This window comes from Oncorhynchus mykiss, chromosome 25 (genome assembly GCF_013265735.2).
Source record: "Oncorhynchus mykiss isolate Arlee chromosome 25, USDA_OmykA_1.1, whole genome shotgun sequence".
Taxonomy (NCBI): Eukaryota; Metazoa; Chordata; class Actinopteri; order Salmoniformes; family Salmonidae; genus Oncorhynchus; species Oncorhynchus mykiss.
Genome location: NC_048589.1, coordinates 2,637,337 through 2,659,734, shown reverse-complemented (window position 1 = coordinate 2,659,734; position 22,398 = coordinate 2,637,337). Strand labels below are relative to the sequence as shown.

The 22,398-nt window shown below is 40.6% G+C and overlaps 1 protein-coding gene across 1 annotated transcript in view; it reads left to right on the top strand.

The window, feature by feature from the left end:
- The window catches only part of babam2 (BRISC and BRCA1 A complex member 2), a 193,317-nt gene that overhangs the window by 45,610 nt on the left and 125,309 nt on the right, over nt 1-22,398 (top strand). The window contains exons 5-6 of the mRNA XM_021584324.2: nt 9,298-9,492; nt 11,026-11,100. Coding sequence (XP_021439999.1) covers nt 9,298-9,492; nt 11,026-11,100 — 270 coding nt within the window. The remainder of the gene's footprint in view (nt 1-9,297; nt 9,493-11,025; nt 11,101-22,398) is intronic.

The following is a 22,398-nucleotide window of genomic DNA, read 5'->3' as shown; positions in this document are numbered from 1 at the left end:
AGATCTGTGTGGAAGAACTTGACTGGCCTGCACGGATCCCTGACCTCAACCCCATCGAACACCTTTGGGATGATTTGGAATGCCGTATGCGAGCCAGGCCTAATCGTACAACATCAGTGCCCTATCTCACTAATGCTCTTGTGGCTGAATGGAAGCAAGTCCCAGTAGCAATGTTCCAACATCTAGTGGAAAGCCTTCCCAGAAGAGTGGAGGCTGTTATAGCAGCAAAGAGGGGACTAACTCCATATTAGTGCCAATGATTTTGGAATGAGATATTCAGGTGTCTAGATACCTTTGGTCATGTAGTGTGCTTTATATCTGGTTTTAGTTGTTTTAAGTTTACACTGAAAGCGTTTTTCCATCCCGAAAATGTATTGAATTTTTTTGTAAATATTTGTTTTTATTTATGTTTTTACACTGTTTGGACTTGGGTGGCCTGAAAAAAATGCTTAGGTGGCCTGCCCAAGTATTTTAATGGCAGAAAAATCCCTGGTCCATGCTTTTGTGCGAGCATGTGTGCGGGCAGCAGTGAAAGTTTGTGGGCAGCAGTGTGTGTGTCTGCGACTGAGTGTCCCCTCTCTCTTGCCAGCATGTCCCTGTCTGTCCTTTCAGACACCACAGCTGATTGGTACAGAGACAGCAGGCTTCTCTCAGCCTAGCTCAAATCACAGGCCCCAAAGCCTGTAGAAAAAAATGACAGCATAAGTCATTTGAGCCAGGCATGATATGAGAAAAGCTGATAGCCTACTCACTCCACCCTGACCGACTCTGCATTGAGAGTTACCCACATACAGGATACACATTCTTAGCAAGATGTATGTGGGGACTTTTCTTTTTTGTAAACCCCACAATTTGTCGAAGGACAAATCCATGGCTTTCCAGCATCGTTAGAGACGTAAAATCTGTCAGAGGTAGACATATAATAATAATGTTTTGGTGAACCGAAGTTAAGTTAGGATTACGCTAGTTAGGATTAATAGTCCTCTGAGATGTTTGGTCTTGTACAATAAGTCATTGTTCTTAATTTGGCTGAATCCCACTGGTTCTACTTTGCATTTTCTCAATCTGAACATTCACAATGTTGTGAACATTCGCAATGTTGTGAACATTCGCAATGTTGTGAACATTCGCAATGTTGTGAACATTGCTTCAACCTCCCAACAGTCTTGAATGCTAGGCAAAGGGTGCTCTTCCCTCAGTAGTCTAGCTAGGTACATCTTGTTCCCAGTAAACTTGGTAACAATGGTCCCCAGATGGCCCATAAAAAGAGTTGCAGTGACCGTGGCATAGTGTACCAACCGTTGTTCCCTTCCTTCCTGCTTTGCGGAATAACGAGTCCCAGGCATTTATTGGAGAGTTTATAATTGGCTCACTGACAAAAGTTTATAGAAATGGTTTCATCACGGCCTGCTATTGTTGTGAGCAGGGACGGTTGATGGGAAGGAGTTTTGGCTATTGTTTAACACCCGCTGCTGAATAAGAGGAAGTTGAAGTTCAAAGCATGGAGACCGAGTCAGGACAGGATACCCGTGTTGGTCCAGTGGGAGGTATGGATAAAGCGTCTCAGAGTACGGGTGCTGATCTATGGCTGGGCAATATGGCCAAAATATCAATATTTTTCCCCAATTTTTGAAATTGTTTTATAATAAAATTTCTAAATGTGCTTTATGAGTAGTGCATGCCCTTAGGGTGGCAACACATACATTCTAAGTGATTTCAATGGGGCTTTCTCCATTCTGATTGCTTTATACAGGTTCAATCAAACTTCAACCAAAAGTTGATCTCATTTGAGCTCATTTCCACGCTCCGTGTAGGGCTCCATGATACGGACAAAAATCTAGGCCTTTTAACCAAATTTTACAATTGCGATTTGACTTGTGATTTTAGATCAAAACACTTGGGTGAGAACTGTTGGAATCATGGAAATAGAATGATTATTCTAATTTGATAGATATAACGTAATAGTAGGCACTTTTAATACATAGTTATTTGACATGACAATGAATGAAACGGCCAGAGAGGTGTTCATAGAATTAGCACACTAATAGGACCTCTATGGAGGAGTTATTGTGACGGTAGGAACCAGTGTATACTGCCCGGCCCTACAGTATGCTGATATAGGATCAGTTTAGCCTTTTACATCATAATGGATCAGATTATTATGGACAGGGAAGACCTGGTCCAAGATCAGCACTATTACTTTGAGAGGTTCTGCCCCTGAACAAGGCAGTTAACCTGTTCCTAGGCTGTCATTGAAAATACGATTGTTTTCTTAACTGACTTGTCTAGTTAAATAAAGGTAAAATTAAAAAAATAATAAAAATAAAATGTGAAATTTGCATGCCCCGCACACCTGGGGATCTCTCTTTTTCAGCCATCTATTTATTGTGTTTGAGGGGTGCAAAATCCACTTGGCACTTAAATCTCGCAGGAATGATGGCTTTCATTGGACTCCTGCGACTCTTTCATACTTCGGAAAGTATTTGGACCACTTGACTTTTTCCGCATTTTGTTACGTTACAGCCTTATTCTAAAATTGATTTAAAATGGGTTTTTTCCACTCATGAATCTACTCACAATACCCCATAATGTCAAAGCAAAAACTGTTTTTTAGACATTTTTGCTAATTATCGATTTTATTGCACAGTATGCCTACACATTGATAGGCTATATACATGTTTTTTAAAGAAAATGCACTGAAACTAAAATAGCTTTGGTTTTGGTGATCCTCTCAGCTCCGGCTCATTTTCAATCCTCCCGTGGTTACGGTCCCTGGAACGGGTAGCATCTGCATTTTTTATGTCTTTTTCTAGTTATTTTATTAACGAAAGCATAAAGATGTTGATGAAGAGATACTATAATGCTGTTTTGAGTTAGAACTGTTACACTTTTTTGTAACACTTAGAGTACTTAATTAAGCATCGAGTACATTGCAAGTAGGGAGATGTTCACACCTACAGTAGCCGGGCTATAAGAGTATATTGTCCTGCTAATCGGGCTACAACTGTTTGAAAACCTCTTTTCAAAGTGCCACCAGCTGTCCATCACTACTGTAAATAAAAACACAGCATCTTGCTTATATCTTGTTTACATTCTTTATTGTAACCACAATGTCACAAATAATTTGTACCTACCTTTCCTTTTATTACTTTTAGACTTTGGGATTTACAAATGTGTGCTTTTCATGTCATTTTTAGTTAAATCCAGTTTGGATTTAAGTATAACTTTTGACTGACGCCTTTAGTGAGAGGTCTAATGCTTTAATATTTAATAATATCTGCCCTCCAAATTCATATCTAAGGGGCATTTTTCACGCCATTATTAGTTACATTGTTTTAGTTTGAACGTGCAGACTGGCACTGAGAATAACAGGAATGTTTCCCTAGTCAGCGCCATTATTAGTGCAATGCCCCTTAAAGTGTTGCTCTGTGCTACCTAGTGTGGCGGGGTGGGGGTCCATCACCCCTCCCCCTTCCTCCTCCTCCCTTCCCCATGGGCTAGGTCCGTCTTCTGTGAACCGCTCTGTGGCCCATCCCGTGGCCCCTGCCCTCGTGCCTTGAACCTTGCACGCCCACCGCTATTTCAGTGGATACAGCTGGAGAACTGCAAGGCAATCCCATTGTGCGCCACTCGGGAGCCATAACCAATATGACCAATATAATATAAACTCATCTCCTTCTTGCCAAATAGGCCCATGAACAGGCTTCCAAACATATTCCCCATGGTCACTTATCTGCTGCTGGAATGTCCGAATGTCTGTCTCTCCTTTGAGTAAAGGCCCACTCGTCTCGCACAATTGCAGGTTATGCGCGCAAACACATAACTGCTAATAACAGGGTTAATAATATATCTGTGAGAATATCCAAGGGGCTTTTATATGATTCTATATTAATAATAATAATAATAATAATAATAATAATAATAATAATAATAATAATCACTTTGTTTAAAAAAATAACATTTTGGAGATGATTTCATTTTCAAATAATGTAAAATGAGCGAGAAATGTGCTGTTCTTGAACATGGGGTGAGACATTGTTACTAATTTGGTCTCCCAGTCGAGGCCGGCATGGGTATTGAACCAGCATCTGTAGCAACACAGCTTGCACTGCGATGTAGGGTCTTAGACCGCTGCGCCACTCAGGTGCTGTACAACGTGACCGGTCGGGAGTAGGGCTACAGTACTACAGTAAAAGCAGAATAATCCTATCATTTCCACACCCTAATTGTAGTCTAAGTTTCTCGTAGAATAAAAACCTTAATGTAACATCCAGTTTTTTATAACACTGAAGTCGTGCACAATTATCAGTTTCTATTTAGGTTTATGTCGCCCATTCATTGTCAATTAGAGACACAGTAGCGCCAAAAGCATAATCAGTGCTCTAACTCCCCCTTGCTCTGGTCTGGAGCAATGAAGTGGTGACGCAGGGTACCGTACTAAACCACAAATGACCTTTAAGTCCCACAGCATAATCGCAGAACATTTAGTGGAGCCACCACTGTAGTGCCATGTTGGGCCCAAGCCGCATGGTTGTCTTTTAGGAACACTACAGGGCTGAGGATTCCATTGCCAAGTGTCTTAAACACATGACAAGAGCAATTTAATGTGATCTTAGACTTGGCACTTTCCGTGGGCGAAACAGGGCGTGAGTCCACACTTCAATTAGAAGACTAACTGCAGATTAATTTAATACTTGGGAGTTTTTAATGCCTGATACGTTTTATTGGATCAGGTTGCCAGCATATATAAAAATCACATTAAATACACAAACAAATATTTGCCTTGGCCTATATAATTATCTTTAAATTTCAGATGGCAGCACCCTTCTCTCGGTGCGGCTCAGTGAAATATTGGATCGGCACGACACAGTCGTTATGGCAGAGGAAGACATAATTCTGTCAGCTTGGGTCTCTTCAGTGAGAGGGGGCCTACAGCTTGTTCTTGAGAACATGTGATTTCACACTTTGTACCCATTTTCTCCTGACCTTGTTCTATTAGCTCCCTATTGGTTTGGGAATCTGAAATGATGCCCAATTTGCTGAAAGTTATTGTATTTTCCCCAAGACTGCATCCAATGAAATGTAATGTCTTCTCTAATGGAATTGCATCAACCAGTCCTGTGGATTTGTATACTACCTTGTCAGGTTTGGAGCTAGATTGTGTTTGTCAGTGACCTCTGACTGTCTTTATGTAGTCTATGCTTCCCCCCTTTTTATTAAAATGCTGTTGTTTAAAGGCCCAATGCAGCCGTATTTATATCAATATCAAATCATTTCTGGGTAACAATTAAGTACCTTACTGTAATAGTTTTCCATTCAAATGGACATAAATAGCTTTTTAGCAAAACACTTTTTTTCAAGCAGAATTTTTTCTGTCTGAGTGGGGAGGGGAAAACGTAAAACTCACTGTAATTGGCAGAGGGGATTGGAACTCTCTTTGTTATTGGTCTAAAACCAATTTACTTTCTGGTGTTGACACCAGGCAAGCCGAAACTCCCACCCATGCAATTATAAGGTCCTCTGTAAATTGTATTTTCAACCAGCAACACTGATCACATTTTTTCACACCTTTACAGTGTTTGTTTCATCAGCTGTTGTACAATACGATACAAAACACAGGAAAGCAGAATTTTGAATGCACTGGGCCTTTAAAAAAAGGAATTTAAGACCGAATAACTATTCAAATTAATTATCTTGCCATAGTGTTGTCTGTTGGTTTGGAGTTTACGGAAAGGAACACAGGATGCAGTGCAAGCATTGTGAATAATTTGTCTGCATAATTTCCAATCCCCCATATCTTTTTTTGTAAATAAATAAAAAAATATCTAACAGGTGGGTCTAAAGTCCAGACCTGAATCCAATCGAGAATCTGTGGAAAGAACTGAAAACTGCTGTTCACAAATGCTCTCCATCCAACCTCACTGAGCTCGAGCTGTTTTGCAAGGAGGAATGGGAAAACATTTCAGTCTCTCGATGTGCAAAACTGATAGAGACATACCCCAAGCGACTTCCAGCTGTAATCGCAGCAAAAGGTGGCGCTACAAAGTATTAATTTAAGGGGGCTGAATAATTTTGCACGCCCAATTTTTCAGTTTTTGATTTGTTAAAAAAGTTTGAAATATCCAATAAATGTCGTTCCACTTCATGATTGTGTCCCACTTGTTGTTGATTCTTCACAAAAAAATACAGTTTTATATCTTTATGTTTGAAGCCTGAAATGTGGCAAAAGGTCGCAAAGTTCAAAGGGGCCGAATACTTTCGCAAGGCACTGTATGTATGTAGTATTTGTGTATGTATATTGAAAAAAGTTCAAACAAAACAGTTTGAAAAGATTATGTTTTAGTCAAACATATCTGTTTGGCCTTCTTATGGTCAAATTATTTGTAATTATGTTCCGGCCCCCCGACCATTCCCTCAAGAAAACATGGGCCCGCAGCTGAGTCTAGTTGATGATCCCTGGTGTAGGCCTACCTTTTTAATTACACCATTGTGAACGTTTAGACTCAAGAATCAATTACAATGCCGTTCTACCATCTGTGAGCCACAAAAGTAGCACTAATGGTTTGTTAAGAGGAAGTTTTCCTTGTATCACTAGTATATCCCTGCCCCTCCAGCTCTTGCTTATTTCTCTCGCCCTCTGCTGCCTTTCCCCCTCCCTCTCCCTTCCTCAGTGAAGTTTCAGTGATACGTGATGTCACAATCCTGACACAGCACTTCCTCTCAGTCCCTCCTCAGTTTCAGCTCGTTCCTGCCTCTGGGCCATCTTGCTGCCGCTTTGGACAATGCCCGTCCTTGTTTGCATCTCCCCCATATTTCGGGAAGCCCGACATTGCTGGTAACCACTCGCAGCTCATGATGATGAGGTCACCGGTACTGAATGGCCTGCCTTTGCCCTCTGCTTCCCTGTTCGATTCCAGGAGGAGGGGTGTGGTCCAATAGGAAACAATGGAAGCTTTCTTCTGATGTGATATGGACAGACTGACGTAGACAGACAGACTTACAGACAGCCGAGCAGATAAGTTGATAGAGGTCAAAGACTGGCCTTGTGTCATCATTACTCCCCAATGCATCGGGGTTGGTATGGGCTACTTTTGGGACCTATGGCCCTCCTTATCCACACACTCATGTTCATAGTCGTTGCTTTATCTATACATTCGCTCTACAACTGGACTGACCTATGGCCGGTTGACAGAACTGCTTTACAACACGCCAAAGAAACGGAGTGATGCATACAAACCGCAGCATGAGCAGAGAATACACATTGGACCAGCTGCCATCAGACTGGAATTGTGGTTATGTCTTTACCGGTTATGTCATGACTCAGTTGTTTGTTGTTGTCTAGTCACCGTTTGGCCATTTGGCTTGGATCCTGCTTTCAGAAGGGGTCAGTGACAGGTTTAGCTTTCACTTCTTCACGGGAGCTTTTAGGGCTGTGTTCGTGGACTTAGTTCACCAGAGTTGAGATCCGTTTGATTTCCATACCAAACAAGAATTTAAACTTCGATATAAGTGTGTCCATTGAATTCAAGCCTGGATTGACCGGTTTTGAAATGGAACTGACCTGAACTGATGCAGTGTGCTCTCTAAGACAAACTGATCAAAATCATATGGGTATGGTCATTAGACTATATTGTCTTCCAAAGAAAATATCCTTTCATGTCAGCTACACATGTTCAACACTCCATTTTGTACTGAATGACTTTGATTTGATCCGTGAAGTTCTGCCTTCTTGCCCATCCTAGTGTTGTTGTGAGTCCTGTCCATAATGATGACTTGCTTACTGTAGGTCTCGCTCAAATGGGCAAGCTCCAGCGCCATATATCTTCCCTCTCTTTTCTCCATCTGTATGTGTGTTTCAGCTAAGCCTGCAGACAGAGTTGTGGCTCACTGAAGCGAGGAACAATCATGTTGAAAAAAAACAAGAGCACTGTCATTTAAAAGTCCAAAAAGTGTGACAAACTCAGTCACTGCCACTGTTTTCACACTCGTATGCCACATTTTGAACTATTGAGTTTCCTCTACTACTCAAAGTAAGTCGACAGTAGACCCCTGCGTAGTGCTACGTTGCATCTAGGCTCAGTCGTCCATTTGTGTTTATTTGGCTGACATGTTTCCCGCAGTTTGTTTTCGCACAGTGTCACTCAAATTAAAATGTTGTATTTTTATTCCTCATACGTCAGTGAACAATTACCCCCCTTCAGAGGGAGCAATAACATCCTGTTTTGTATAATTAGGCCAGTGCAAGATGTTGTGTAACAAGGCTTACCGATTCGTGACAGGTGGTTGCTTGTTTATGCCTTTTTTTTTTTTTACTGTACATTTGCATACCTGTTGTCAGCTTCAGTCAGTGAGGTCAGGGGAATTTGGCATTGTTCATGCAAATGCCCTGTTTATGGGAGGAGAGTTATCGCAAATGTACAATGGACTGTTCAGACACGCAAGGGTCGCTCTGTCCACTACTCAAAATAGCGTACACTGCATGGAACTGGAACTCAAAATGCACTCAACATGTTTAATTTAATGATCAGGAGTGTCCTAACAACACCCGGAGTATATTTTTCCCCCTCTCTGTCGTCTAAATGGAAAATATTCCATTTGTGGCTCACAAAGTCCAGTCTTTGATGCCTAACCAAACCATTGTGTACCAAAAAGGTTGGAGCGCCAAAAAAATATTGGCCAGGTCCCTGCTATCCTTATCCGCTTCCTTGAAACAATGCTCCTTCCCATCACTAACATTTCTCTTGGTAACTTTCCTCTCCTCCTTTTTGAGCCACTTCTTTCAACCATTTTGGCAAATGAGGTCAGATATAATGCATTGGGGGTGGGAATGATCAAAGGATTCCCCTGCGAACCGACGCAGCTCTGTGTCGCTTCAGGAAATCCTGTGGCGATGTCATGTTCCTGCGATGCAGGAAGAGGAGCGGGGGTAAATGGGATAGTTTGGGATTATTCCCGTAATGGATGTCAATGGGGCTCTAGTGAACCATTGGGGCTCTTTCCTCGCCATTGTGTTTTCAATTCCTTTCCTCGTTTCAATTGATTTCGCTCCTCTTACATGGCTAGTGTAGATGGCCTCTAGTGTAGATGAAATTAAGTCAGTGCCTCAAAGGATAGTTCTCTGCAGTTAGATACCAGAATGGATGACATAGATCATGAACTGAGACTATATCGTCCCAAAATGAACATGCTTTGAGTTGTATAGGCTTTCAGATATTTTGTTCAAGCTATTTAGTTAACTTTGCGCCAAGGTCTAAACAATAACCCCTCTTAACAACCTCTCACTCTCTCTCTCTCCAGCACCTGGTCCAGTGGGATGCGGGGGACCCGGAGTGCCTGCTTCAGCTGGTGAAGGAGCTTATCCAGCAGTACCACCAGTATCAGTGCCAGCGTCTGCGCGAGAGCTCCCGGCTGCTCTTCGAGTACGACAGCCTGCTCGAGGACCCCAACTACAGCCGCAGCATGGAGATCTACGCCGGGCACAAGAACAGCTGGGTACGCTACATGATACAGCCACTTCACAGGGCATGGTTACATCCACCCAGAGTTGTGCCTAGTATGTGGCTCAGCATTCAGCTTCTCTTTGTTTGAAATATTTTTGCGCACTGATTATTTAAAAGTTTTGCACTGGTTTAATTTTGTGGACGGACTGATATGAGGCTATAGTTTCTCTTGATTCTCTCCAACATTTGACCCCCACATCTAAACCTCATCCTATCTAAACCTATATAAATTGCAGCACCTAAACCCAGACGTAATGTAGACATACACCGGCAGTTCAGCTGGCGACATGGTTAATAAATTCACAGCAGCGAAGTGAATGTCGCTGTCACTGAACCGCCTTGTGAAAGGGCGGATTATGCTAGGTGAGGATGTGGCGCCCCAAGCATGTTTCAAAGCAAGGCCGTGTGTACATGTCTGTGTCTACTCTGTGTGTGTGTGTGTGTGTGTGTGTGTGTGTGTGTGTGTGTGTGTGTGTGTGTGTGTGTGGAGACACACTCCCTAACTAACCTATTACTTTTATGCAATAGAAGGTCTTCTATATGTGCCTTGATGGGAAAGGATGATGTTTAGGAACATTTCAATGTGTACATGTGAAAGTTCTGTCTTTGCAGATGAGGTTTGCCTCTGAAGGATGTGGTTAGGGTTGGTGTGGTCTGTGGGGTAACAGACAGTGATATGTTTAAGATGGCTTTATTGTTCTACATCTCTTAATTCCTTTAGTCGTATCATAGTTCATCTGCGTTATTTATACATTTTTACATAATTTTTATTGGAAAAATTGTTAAAGACATTCTCCGGAACTTACAGTATTTTTTTATACCTCTAGCTTTGGGCTGGATGTGTTGATGTGTAGTTCATACATGCAAAATGACTGTTCTGCCTCAATTAGCCACAATATCCCTAGTTTTGAAAGCGACTGTTTTAATGGAAGCTGTGCCATTTTCTCTTATGTGGGCCAGCCCCTTAGCAATTTGAGTTTGAAGCGAGCCAATGAGCTTTCAGCCCCTCACCATTTGAGTGACAGCTAGAAAGATGCACACACAGCAGAGCGAGAGAGAGTAATGACGCGGTGCACATATCTGCACGTATGTGACGTAGTATGCAATTTTTGGGGACCACTTTTGTCTCGTGAGTGCTACTTTCAGAACAACTGGCTAAAAAGTATCTCTTTCAATGGATTGATCATTTTTTCTAGACTGTAGGCTAAAAATACAATTAACCTTTTAGACCTAGCTAGTCAGCAAATTAACCACATTGAAAATCCGTAGGATCAATAGCTCCCTAAAATCAGGAAAGAAATATCTGTAATTCGTCCAAAAATCGTCCCATTAAGACAGATAGATGAGATCTATTCAAACAGGTTCTGAAATCTCATTTGCAATTCACTCATCTTTAGCCATCCCTAATCATTCCCATGCAGTGTGCCTGTGCTGTTTCAATATGACCTGTGTGTTACCCTGTGTGCCTGTCTGTTCTCCATCTGTACACGGTGTGATGTTCTTTTCTTTGCCTCTCGTGTTCCAGACGGGGGAGTTCTCCGCTCGCTTCCTGCTCAAGCTCCCTGTGGACTTCAGCAACATCCCTGTCTATCTCCTCAAGGTAACCAACCAACCAACATCCCCCCCCCCTTCATACATGTGCTCACACACACACACACGCGCAAAGGAATATGCGTGCGTGTGTGCAAAGGCAAAACATCACTGTATGCCTTTAAGCATGCAGCACAGCAGATATATACAGGGCTAGAACGAACTGTGTGTAGGATTGTGTGTGTGTGCCTTCTCAATCTGTATGTATCTATTCAATCTTTGTGTGTTCAGTGTGTGCGCAGCCCCGTACACATACAGCCACTGGTCGCCAGGGCTGTGAGTTGACTAATCAGCAGCCCGTCACTTTCTATCAGCTTTTAGCTGAGTGGTGTCTGCAGGCTGCGCAGACCAAGCTCTCTCTCTCTCCCTCCCTCCATCGCTCTCTCTCTCCCTCTCTCTCTCCCCCTCTCCGTCTTTTCACTGCGTGTGGTTGTGCAGCTAGGCCTCGGGAGGCCCAAGCTCGCTGGCCTTTTCCAGCTCGCGACGTGTTTGTGAGAAGAAATGATGTTAAACATAAGGAAAACAGCAGCTGTCATCAGCATCACAGGCCTTTCGTCCCTCATGTCTCTCAGCACTGAAACGCGCCAGTCTCTCTGGACACAGTTAGTGGACTATCTTATCCCTTTAAAAAAAAACAGCCAACTTTAGCGTTCCGGCAACTTTTTTCTGACTTTTCTTTATATCTGAAAGGTATCGCCGGCGACAAAACCTGTACTTTTATTCCTGCCAAACGACGTAGTTATAATTGCGGTAATGTATTTAAAAATCCCACCAACCCCTCAGTAAAAACGTCGCCTTTCATCTTACCGTCTTTGGCACGCATTAAATCACATTGTTGTCTGACATCACACTTGTCCTTGTCATTATGGAAAAGTATAAACGCAAAAATGGCAGTCTGCATGTCATTGCAGCAGCCTAATCCAAATGGCATTACCTGTTAATTGTTTTGCCCCTGAAATCTGTTTAAAATGTTAGGATAGCTATGTCAATCTAGCAAGCCAAGCAAGTAAAAGCAACTTTTTAGACAACGTTTTGGTTTGATGCTAGCATGTTATTCAACTTTATCTAGCTGGCTAGCCAGCTCATAATTACCAGAACATATCAGACAACGTTTTGAGTTTAACTGTCGCCAACCTTTTATTACCCATAAGGAAAATGAACACATTACAAGGTAATTGTTTACAAGTATGGCGAGCTGCTAACGGTGTTGTGAACGTGAAGAAATTAAAGCAGTGCATTTCTATCTGAAGAATTTAGAGCTTGCTGTCCTGTCAGGTTACCAGAACAGTCGCAACAACAGGGTCAAAGTGTAATGTCTCTTGCTCAGGTGCGGCTAAACAATGGCTATATAAATGGTGAATGCTGACAAGAATGTGGTAAAAATGTGGCTGTTTGAAAGGGAACCATATAAACATTGCCCAATTCTTTTTTTCAGGCAACGTACCGCAAATCCTTTGTGAATCAGCTATCTGTCTACAGAAGCAGGATATGGGCATACACTGAAGTCCATAGACATGGTCCTGTGTGGCTTCGTTGGTAGAGCATTGTACTTGCACTTCAGCGTCGTGGGGTTTGGTTCCCACTGGGGTCACCCATGCTAATATGTATACATGCAATTACATTGTTGTGTCATTGGTGTTGGTCTTTTAGGTATGTGCCTACTTTTTAAAAGATGTTGTCTGTGTCCCCACCTGGTATTGTCCCCAAGCCAGATAGGCATGTCAACAACATTCAAGCCCTGTGGGAAGGAGTTTTGTAGGCACTAACATAACATTTTTGAAAGAAAGTTGATTTATTGACAAAGCTATCAACAAGGTCCCTATTTCTGCCATCAAATCATATTCATAGGCAATCACACTTATAGGTTAGCGGTTTTCTGTTCAAACTTTTTTAATTGTTTTAAATCATATAATTTCAAGTGAATGCAGAATATGGTGCTATTGCGCAATGAAGTTCTATCTATGGCAGTCAGATACAGTAGGCTTTGTGTAATGAAAGCTGTGATTTTCTCAATCAGTCCATTTTTGTGAAGCTGTCTAATATCTGTTGTTGGGGCAGTGGTGTAGTGCTTTTTGTTTTTAGGTACAGCAGCACAATTTCCTAATGAAAGTTTGTACCCACATGTAGCTTATTGTATGATATAATTTTAGAATATACATACAGTGCCCCAGGAAAGTATTCAGATCCCTTGAATTTTTCCACATTTTGTTACGTTACTGCTGTATTCTAGAATTGATTAAATAAATACAAATTCTCAGCAATCTACACACAATAACCCATAATGACAAAGCAAAATGTTTTTAAAATTCAAAAACAATTGCTATGAGACTCTAAATTGAGCTCATGTGCATCCTGTTTCCATTGATCATCATTGAAATGGTTCTACAACTTGATTGGAGTCCACCAGTGGTAAATTCAATTGATTGGACATGATTTGTAAAGGCACACACCTGTCTATATACGTTTCCACAGTTGACAGTGCATGTCAGAGCAAAAACCAAGTCATAAGGTTGAATGATATGTACGTAGAGCTCCAATACAGGATTGTGTTGAGGCACAGATCTGGGGAAGGGTTCCAAAACATATCTGCAGCATTGAATGTCCCAAGATCACATTGTCCTCCATCATTCTTAAATGGAAGAAGTTTGGAACCACCAAGACTCTTCTTAGAGCTGGTCGCCCTGCCAAACTGAGCAATCGGGGGAGATGGGCCTTGGTCAGGGAGGTGATTAAGAACCTGAATTATCACTCTGACAGAGCTCTAGAGTTCCTCTGTGGAGATAGGAGAAACTTTCAGAAGGACAACCATCTCTGCAGCACTCCACCAATCAGGCCTTTATGGTAAAGTGGCCAGATGGAAGCCACTACTCAGTAAAAGGCACATGACAGCCTGCTTGGAGTTTGCCAAAAGGCACCTAGACTCTCAGACCATGAGAAACAAGATTATGTGGTATGATGAAACTAATATTGAACTCTTTGGCCTGAATGCCAAGCGTCAAATCTGGAGGAAACCTGGCACCATCCCTACGGTAAAGCATGGTGGTGGCAGCATCATGTTGTGAGGGTGTTTTTCAGCGGCAGGGACTGGGAGACTAGTCAGGATCGAGTCAAAGATGAACGATGCAAAGTACAGAGAGATCATCGATGAAAATCTGCTCCAGAGCACTCAGGAGCTCAGACTGGAGCAAAGATTAAGCACCCTAAACACACAGCCAAGACAACGCAGGAATGGCTTTGTGGCATGTCTCTGACTGTCCTTGAGTGGCCCAGCCAGAGCCCGAACTTGAACCCGATCGAACATCTCTGGAGAGACATGAAAATAGCTGTGCTGCGACTCTCCCCATCCAACCTGACAGAGCTTGAAAGGCTCTGCAGAGAAGAATGGGAGAAACTCCCCAAATACAGGTGTGCAAAGCTTGTAGCATCATACCCAAGTAAATTCGAGGCTGTAATTGCTGCCAAAGGTGCTTCAAGAAAGTACTGAGTAAAGGGTCTGAATGCTTAAGTAAATGTGATATTTCTGTTTTTATATTTTAATAATTTTGCTAAAATTTCGAAAAACATGTTTTTGCTTTGTCATTATGGGGTATTGTGTGTAGATTGATGAGGGGAAAAAACAAGTTAATACATTTTAGAATAAGGCTGTAACCTAACAAAATGTGGAAAAAGTCAAGTGGTCTGAATACTTTACGAAGGCACTGTAGCCTATAATGCATCATCCAAATGTAACAATTGCCTATGCCTACACAGTAGAAATAGTGACTCAGAAAAATAACAAAAGAATTCTAAAACAGCAAGTTAGGCCTACCTAATTATATATAAGGCCATCACTGTCAATTGTGAATGATAATTCTTCACATTTTACGGGTGAAACTCAAATGCTGCATCTGCATGCCAACCATTTGATCCGATCAGTTTCATGGTAATGTGCATTTCGATCGTATTCTTCTTTAATGATGTAAGTAGCCTACTGTTTGATAATATAATTTTCATGCAGAGGGAGCATATTATCCAAGCATATTAAAGCCTAGTGGTGCACACTGTTGAATTCTGCCCCATGAGATTTTTTTTTTGTAGTTAAAAATATATATATTTAAATATCAGTGAGTTATACTGAGACCAAGGTCTCTTTTACTGATGAGCCCTGAATTACATAAATTACTGAAAATACACACAATAAAAATACAAAATGCAAGCAGAAAGAAAAACACTGTCATAAAAAACAAAGACATTTGTCAGACACCTGAGCGACCCACACTAAGGAGAAATCTTTATCCGTTGTATAGGCCTACTGCAAGTAACCTATTAACAGCCAAGACAGAAAGATCAACACGGTCAGAGACCCACTAAAGCAGCACAGCCCCCTCTAGTCTGAGCTAACCTGACAGAGTTGGTCCAATGAAACCCAAGCCCCCGGATGGGTGAGCATAATATAAGGAATGAGAACCTTGATGACCTTGTACCTGGCCGGTGGGGATTCCGGTGGGGTACCCCCACCCAGGTAGCGGCAGTGCTGGCAATCAAATTATTGTGGCCCTGGTGGCACAAAATAATCAAAGTCTGACTGCACTGAGATACTTGGGAAAATGGTCACAACAGGGGACGTGTGTGTGTGTGTGTGTGTGTGTGTGTGTGTGTGTGTGTGTGTGTGTGTGTGTGTGTGTGTGTGTGTGTGTGTTTTTTTTCAGGGTAGGGGGGTGTGTGTTTTTTTTTCAGGGTAGGGGGGTGTGTTTGAGCACCAAAGGCTAGGACTTGACATTGGTTAATAAAATCTCCCAATTCTTGCTCAATTTTGCATGCCTTTTCAAACAGCTACAGCTATATATGCATTCGCACATCAAGTCTTCTCTTGAGTTGGGGATGGAATAACTGTTGAACATCTGAGCTTGTTTGGGGGAAGGGTGGGGAGTGTGCGTGATTGCACGTGTGTGTGTCCCACATCTATTGCTATAGGGTAATGATGATAGGGACAATACAGGATGAATCACAATAATTGTTTGCCAAAATAATAATTGCTTGCCGAAAATTTTTTACATTTTGTAATTTCAATCCTGGTTCTAGGTAACAATCCTGGTTCTAGGTAACAATCCTGGTTATAGGTAACAATCCTGGTTATAGGTAATAATCCTGGTTATAGGTAAGCATATTATTTGTTAATTGTGGAAATTAATTAAGATATGCAAGATTTTTTTTTATTTTGTAATTTTATTTTGTATAACTGTATACAATTCAATGGAGGTGAGGGCGTTGGAAATGCTTTTGGCAGTTAATCTGCTTCTGTTCTGTGGGTGGCACTGTGTGTTCTTTTAAAAGGATGGGTCCCAATCTCTCAAAAGCCCTAGGATACAGCTGGACAGGGGTGGTCTGCCAGTCACTGGAATGACAATCCAACTTGGGATGGCGGGTGGACTAGTGGAGAACAATTGGAGGTTTAGCAAGTAGCAATTCAAATACCATAGTATTATTAGTATATTGACACTCAATCATTATGGTACTTTTTAATGTTAAGGTTACAAATGTATATTATGATTAATACAATTGAAACTTGTATCTCTTTATGGTAAATGGTGAAATAAGTATAATTGTAATGGCTTAGCAGATAATTAGAAAAGATAATCAATATTTACCTGGCTATTAGAGAAGGAATATAATATAACTCGTTCAACTATTTTAGATGAAGTTGTGTGGCGAAAGGACTAGAGGGGTTGAAATATACTTCTCCCATGGGCAAAGAAACTCGAACTTAAATTACTCAATGGACCGTAAAGAAAATCACACTTCAAACTATCACCCTTAAGGAAATCACAAATATCATGGATATAATGGAACTAGTGGATATATGGAGGCTTAAATATCCTGACCTAGATAAACGGTCTTCTGAGTACATCAAAAAAAGTTTGGTATACCTCAACTGGTATGCCATCCAGCCCTGGAGTTTCCCGGACTTAAAGGCTTTAAATGCATCAAGAAGTTACTGCTCTGTAATTTGGCCTTAACATGATTCTTTCTGTACAGCTGTTCATGTTACATTATTAATAGGAAAAAAGTCCTTACAATTATCTTCGGCGGATGCTCAATCAAGCTAGTCATCTTGACTACTTTCTTATGTCGTTCTCACTGGCACCAAAAGTTTTAAAAAGTGTTGATCAAATCAAAGTTTATTTGTCATGTGCGCCGAATACCACAGGTACAGTGAAATGCTTACTTACAGGCTCTAAAAAATTGTGCAAAAAAAGTATTTGGTGAATAATAGGTAAGTAAAGAAATAAAACATAGTGAACATGAATGTATAGTTAAAGTGACTATGCATATATGATAAACAGAGAGTAGCAGCAGCGTAAAAAGAGGCGTTGGGGGGGGGCACACAATGCAAATAGTCCGGGTAGGCATTTGATTTCCTGTTCAGGAGTCTTATGGCTTGGGGGTAAAAACTGTTGAAAAGCCTTTTTTGTCCTAGACTTGGCACGCCAGTCCCGCTTGACATGCGGTAGTAGAGAGAACAGTCTATGACTGGGGTGGCTGGGGCCTTTGACAATTTTTAGGGCCTTCCTCTGACACTGCCTGGTGTAGAGGTCCTGGATAGGGGACAGAATGCGGTCGGACCATCAAATAATTGGCATATACATTACTCTTACAGAATTTCCACGTGGGCGAGAGTATTGGAAATTTAATCACAGCCAATTGGATGACATCTTGTTTTTCACCAGGACAGGATAATGTATAAGACTTTTTCCGAAATAATATAGGTGCAGCAGATCCTCTTATTATATGGGACACTTTTAAAATGTTCCTTTAGAACAAAAAACAAAAGCAAAAAGCTATTTAAGTCAAAATAACTCATATTAAGAAACCAAATAGAGGGTCTAACAGTACATATAGATGGCAATAAAAACAGTACCATAGAGGCACAGAATACAGGAAAAACAAAAATAACTTATTCAAGAAAGATCAAGTCTAATATAAAAAATAATGTGAACTGGATGAAATATGGGTAAAAATTCACTTTTTTGTTTATCTTCAACATAGAAATACTACCAATAATAATTTACTGAAACTTGTTACAAATGACAAAATGAAAATATTGTTTAGTCATTATTCATAAAATTCCTAACAGTAACTCTGGGTCTTCTTTTCCTGTTGGGGTCCTCATGAGAGCCAGTTTCATCATAGCACTTGATGGTTTTTGCAACTGCACTTGAAGAAACTTTCCGTATTGACTGACCATGTCTTAAAGTGATGATGGACTGTCTTTTCTCTTTGCTTATTTGAGCTGTTCTTGCCATAATATGGACTTGGTCTCTTCTGTATACCACCCCTACCTTGTCACAACACAACTGATTGGCTCAAACGCATTAAGAAGGAAATAAATTCCACAAATTAACTAAATACCTGTTAATTGAAATGAATTCCAATTGACTCCCTCATGAAATATGTTGGGAGAATGCCAAAAGTCTGCAAAGCTTTTTTTGGTTGCTACATGATTTCATGTGTTATTTCATAGTTTTGATGTCTTCACTATTATTCTACAATGTAGAAAATAGTAAAAAAAATAAAGAAAAACCATGGAATGACTAAGTGTGTCCAAACTTTTGACTGGCACTGTATGTTTCTCAGTTGTCTTAAAAATTGCCAGTCCACTACAGAGTCTTCTTTGCTTTGGCCCAGGCTTGATTTCTCATCTGAATGAGCCCAGATTACTTAAAAGAAAACCAAGGGTTAGATCTATCGTTCACTCTGAATTGTTTAAAAGAGGCGTGCTAATCAGGACGGCAGGTAGCGGTTAGAATGTTTGAGCCAGTAACCGAAAGGTTGCTAGATCGAATCACCGCGCTGTCGTCCTGCCCCTGTACATGGCAGTATACTCACTGTTCCTAGGCTGTCAGTGTAAATAAGAATTTGTTCTTAACTGAATTGCCTAGTTAAATAAAAAATAAATACAAAAAGTAAATCAAATCTGAAATAAATATGTAGGAGACATTTTCTAAAGACAACTCAGGGTTAGGAATAGAGGTCGGAAATCGGTATTTTTGGGCGCTGATTTGCCTATTTTAAAAAATATATATTGTTATTATAATTTTTTATACCTTTTATTTTTACTAGGCAAGTCAGTTAAGAACACATTCTTATTTTCAATGACTGCCTAGGAACAGTGGGTTAACTGCCTTGTTCAGGGGCAGAACGACAGATCTTCACCTTGTCAGCTCGGGGGATCCAATCCTTGCAACCCTACAGTTAACTAGTCCAACGCAATAACGACCTGCCTCTCTCTCGTTGCACTCCACAATGAGACTGCCTGTTACGCGAATGCAGTAAGCCAAGGTAAGTTGCTAGCTAGAATTAAACTTATCTTATAAAAAACAATCAATCATAATCACTAGTTAACTACACATTTGGGGCGGCAGGGTGGTTAGAGCGTTGGACTAGTAGCCGGAAGGTTGCAAGTTCAAACCCCCTGAGCTGACAAGGTAAAAAGCTGTCGTTCTGCCCCTGAACAGGCAGTTAACCCATTGTTCCTAGGCCGTCATTGAAAATAAGAATTTGTTCTTAACTGACTTGCCTGGTTAAATAAATGTACAAATAAAAACAATTAAAAAAACATGGTTGATGATATTACTAGATATTATCTAGCGTGTCCTGCGTTGCATATAATCTGACTGAGCATACAAGTATCTAAGTATCTGATTGAGCGGTGGTAGGCAGGCGCGTAAACATTAATTCAAACAGCACTTTAGTGCGTTTTTCCAGCAGCTCTTCATTGTGCGTCAAGCATGGCATGGCTGTCTAGTTAGCGCGCGCTAATAGCGTTTCAAACGTCACTCGCTCCGAGCCTTCTAGTAGTTGTTCCCCTTGCTCTGCATGGGTAACGCTGCTTTGATGGTGGCTGTTGTCGTTATGTTGCTGGTTCGAGCCCAGGGAGGAGCGAGGAGAGGGACGGAAGCTATACTGTTACACTGGCAATACTAAAGTGCCTATAAGAACATCCAATAGTCAAAAGTTAATGAAATACAAATGGTATAGAGGGAAAATAGTCCTATAATTCCTATAATAACTACCACCTAAAACTTCTTACTTGGGAATATTGAAGACTCATGTTAAAAGGAACCACCAGCTTTCATATGTTCTCATGTTCTGAGCAAGGAACTGAAACGTTAGCTTTCTTACACATATTGCACTTTTACTTTCTTCTCCAACACTTTGTTTTTGCATTATTTCAACCAAATTGAACATGTTCCATTATTTACTTGAGGCTAAATTGATTTCATTTATGTATTATATTAAGTTGAAATAAGTGTTCATTCAGTATTGTTGTAATTGTCATTATTACAAATAAAACAAATTTAATCGGCCGATTAATCGGTATCGGCTTTTTTGGTCCTCCAATAATCGGTATCGGCGTTGAAAAATCATAATCGGTCGACCTCTAGTTAGGAATACAGGAAACAGTGGCTAAATCAGGGTAAAACATATCATGTAAAAACCCTTGAGGATTTGAAATTAATTATATTAGTAAGAATTAAATCAATCAATGAGGAGTTAACAGAGTTTATCACATTTAGCCATATGGGTTTTATTATCAATTGAGTCAGATTAAAATCAATGCATATACTCTTAAATTTTTCTGAGGCCTGGAATAGCTAATCCAGATTCAAATCGCCTAAAATGACCAACTCCAAGTGTTTAACACTTAGATATAGCACCAATAGAATCTGTAATGGCAGCAGGGGGGCAGTAAATCAAAGCACATTTATGGACACATTCACAACCAGGAGCTCAAATTTCTTTGGAACATAAATATTTATAGATTGTGATGCCATGAAATTAGATTTGACATATATGGCCACTCCTACCCCTTTCTGTAATCTGTCACATCTAAATGCATTACAGTATAATTATTTACTTCAATGTTTTTATCAGAGACAGAACCGTTTAACCGTGTTTACCTGGTTATGTTATAAGTAGCCTAAAGCCAAATGCTATTATATTTGGTTTGTCATGTAGAATACTAATCAATCCTTAAGTGATCTTGCGATACATATTGATTCAACTTTGATCAACACTTTATTAAATTAGCACCATTCTGAGAAGTGGCTCCTCTGCGCACCAGCTGCACTACACCCCAGGTTAGGGGCCTGTGCTGCTTCTAGTGACATTTGGGTCTCATGGTGTGCCCCTTTCAGATGGTTAGGCATTGCACCTGTACTACCAATACTGTACTTCAATTCCACCTTTGGCAAAGTTTGCATTCCACCACCTTCTCATTTAACTTCTCAAAGTATTGCCATACAGGACTTAGTTGCTGTCGCTTGCCTTTCCATTTTTCCAACTGTTAACAACGATGACATGCGGAGCACTTTATATCTGTGGAAAATAATTGTAAAGATGCTTATCTCCTACTAACGTTCCAGCATTGTTGCGTTTAGGTATTTGTTTCATTTCAATTTTTCCATTTATGTTGACGATCGGGACCTGTTAGTGGTAGTGCACTGTGATTTTCATTTTGTAAAAATATCCCCCCAAAATGTCTTAACGTCAACAATAACAATTTTGTTGAAACATTTTAACTTTTAAACGTTCACACTACTACTTAAAAACACATAAACACAAACACACACGCTGTACACTCACACACTTTACACCGTTGTTACATCTGTTCGCCCAGGCCTGTCAGACCTTGTCATTTTCAGGTAGGATATGTGTTTATTAGGAACTCACTGAGGAAAAAAAACATTTCTACATTCAGTTGGTATGAAATTCTTAATTGTCCGTAACAGAAATATTAATTTAAAAGCACAATTGTGACGACAAGATCGTAAGTTGAGTACCTTGTGGGCAAGGTTGTTAATGCCTACTTGTCGCTTTAGCTTGGATTTCTTCAATGTATTATCCAAGTGCATTAATGGGAAGTCTATGCAGTACCAGTTGGCATAAGGTGTCAACGTAGCAGCTGAACAAGGATACAGTAAACTGCTGCCTCGGAATGTCTTGAAGAATGATATTCACCATTTGAAAAGCCACCATTAAAGTGGTATTAAAAAAACTGCTTAGTCGGGAAGTTGAAAATAGTATAGTGAAGACACACTTGTGTCACTTTGGCTGTGTTTACACAGGCAGCCCAATTCTGATATTTTGTCCATTAATAGTTTTTTTGACCAATCACATCAGATTTTTTTTCAGATGAGATCTGATCTGTCAAAAATAAATCTGAATTTGGCTGCCTGTCTAAACGCAGCCTCAAAGGCTCTCTGTGTGCTACATTTAAAAGTGTTTGCATTAGTGCAAAGATAACAGCTCTAGAGAAAAATAAAAC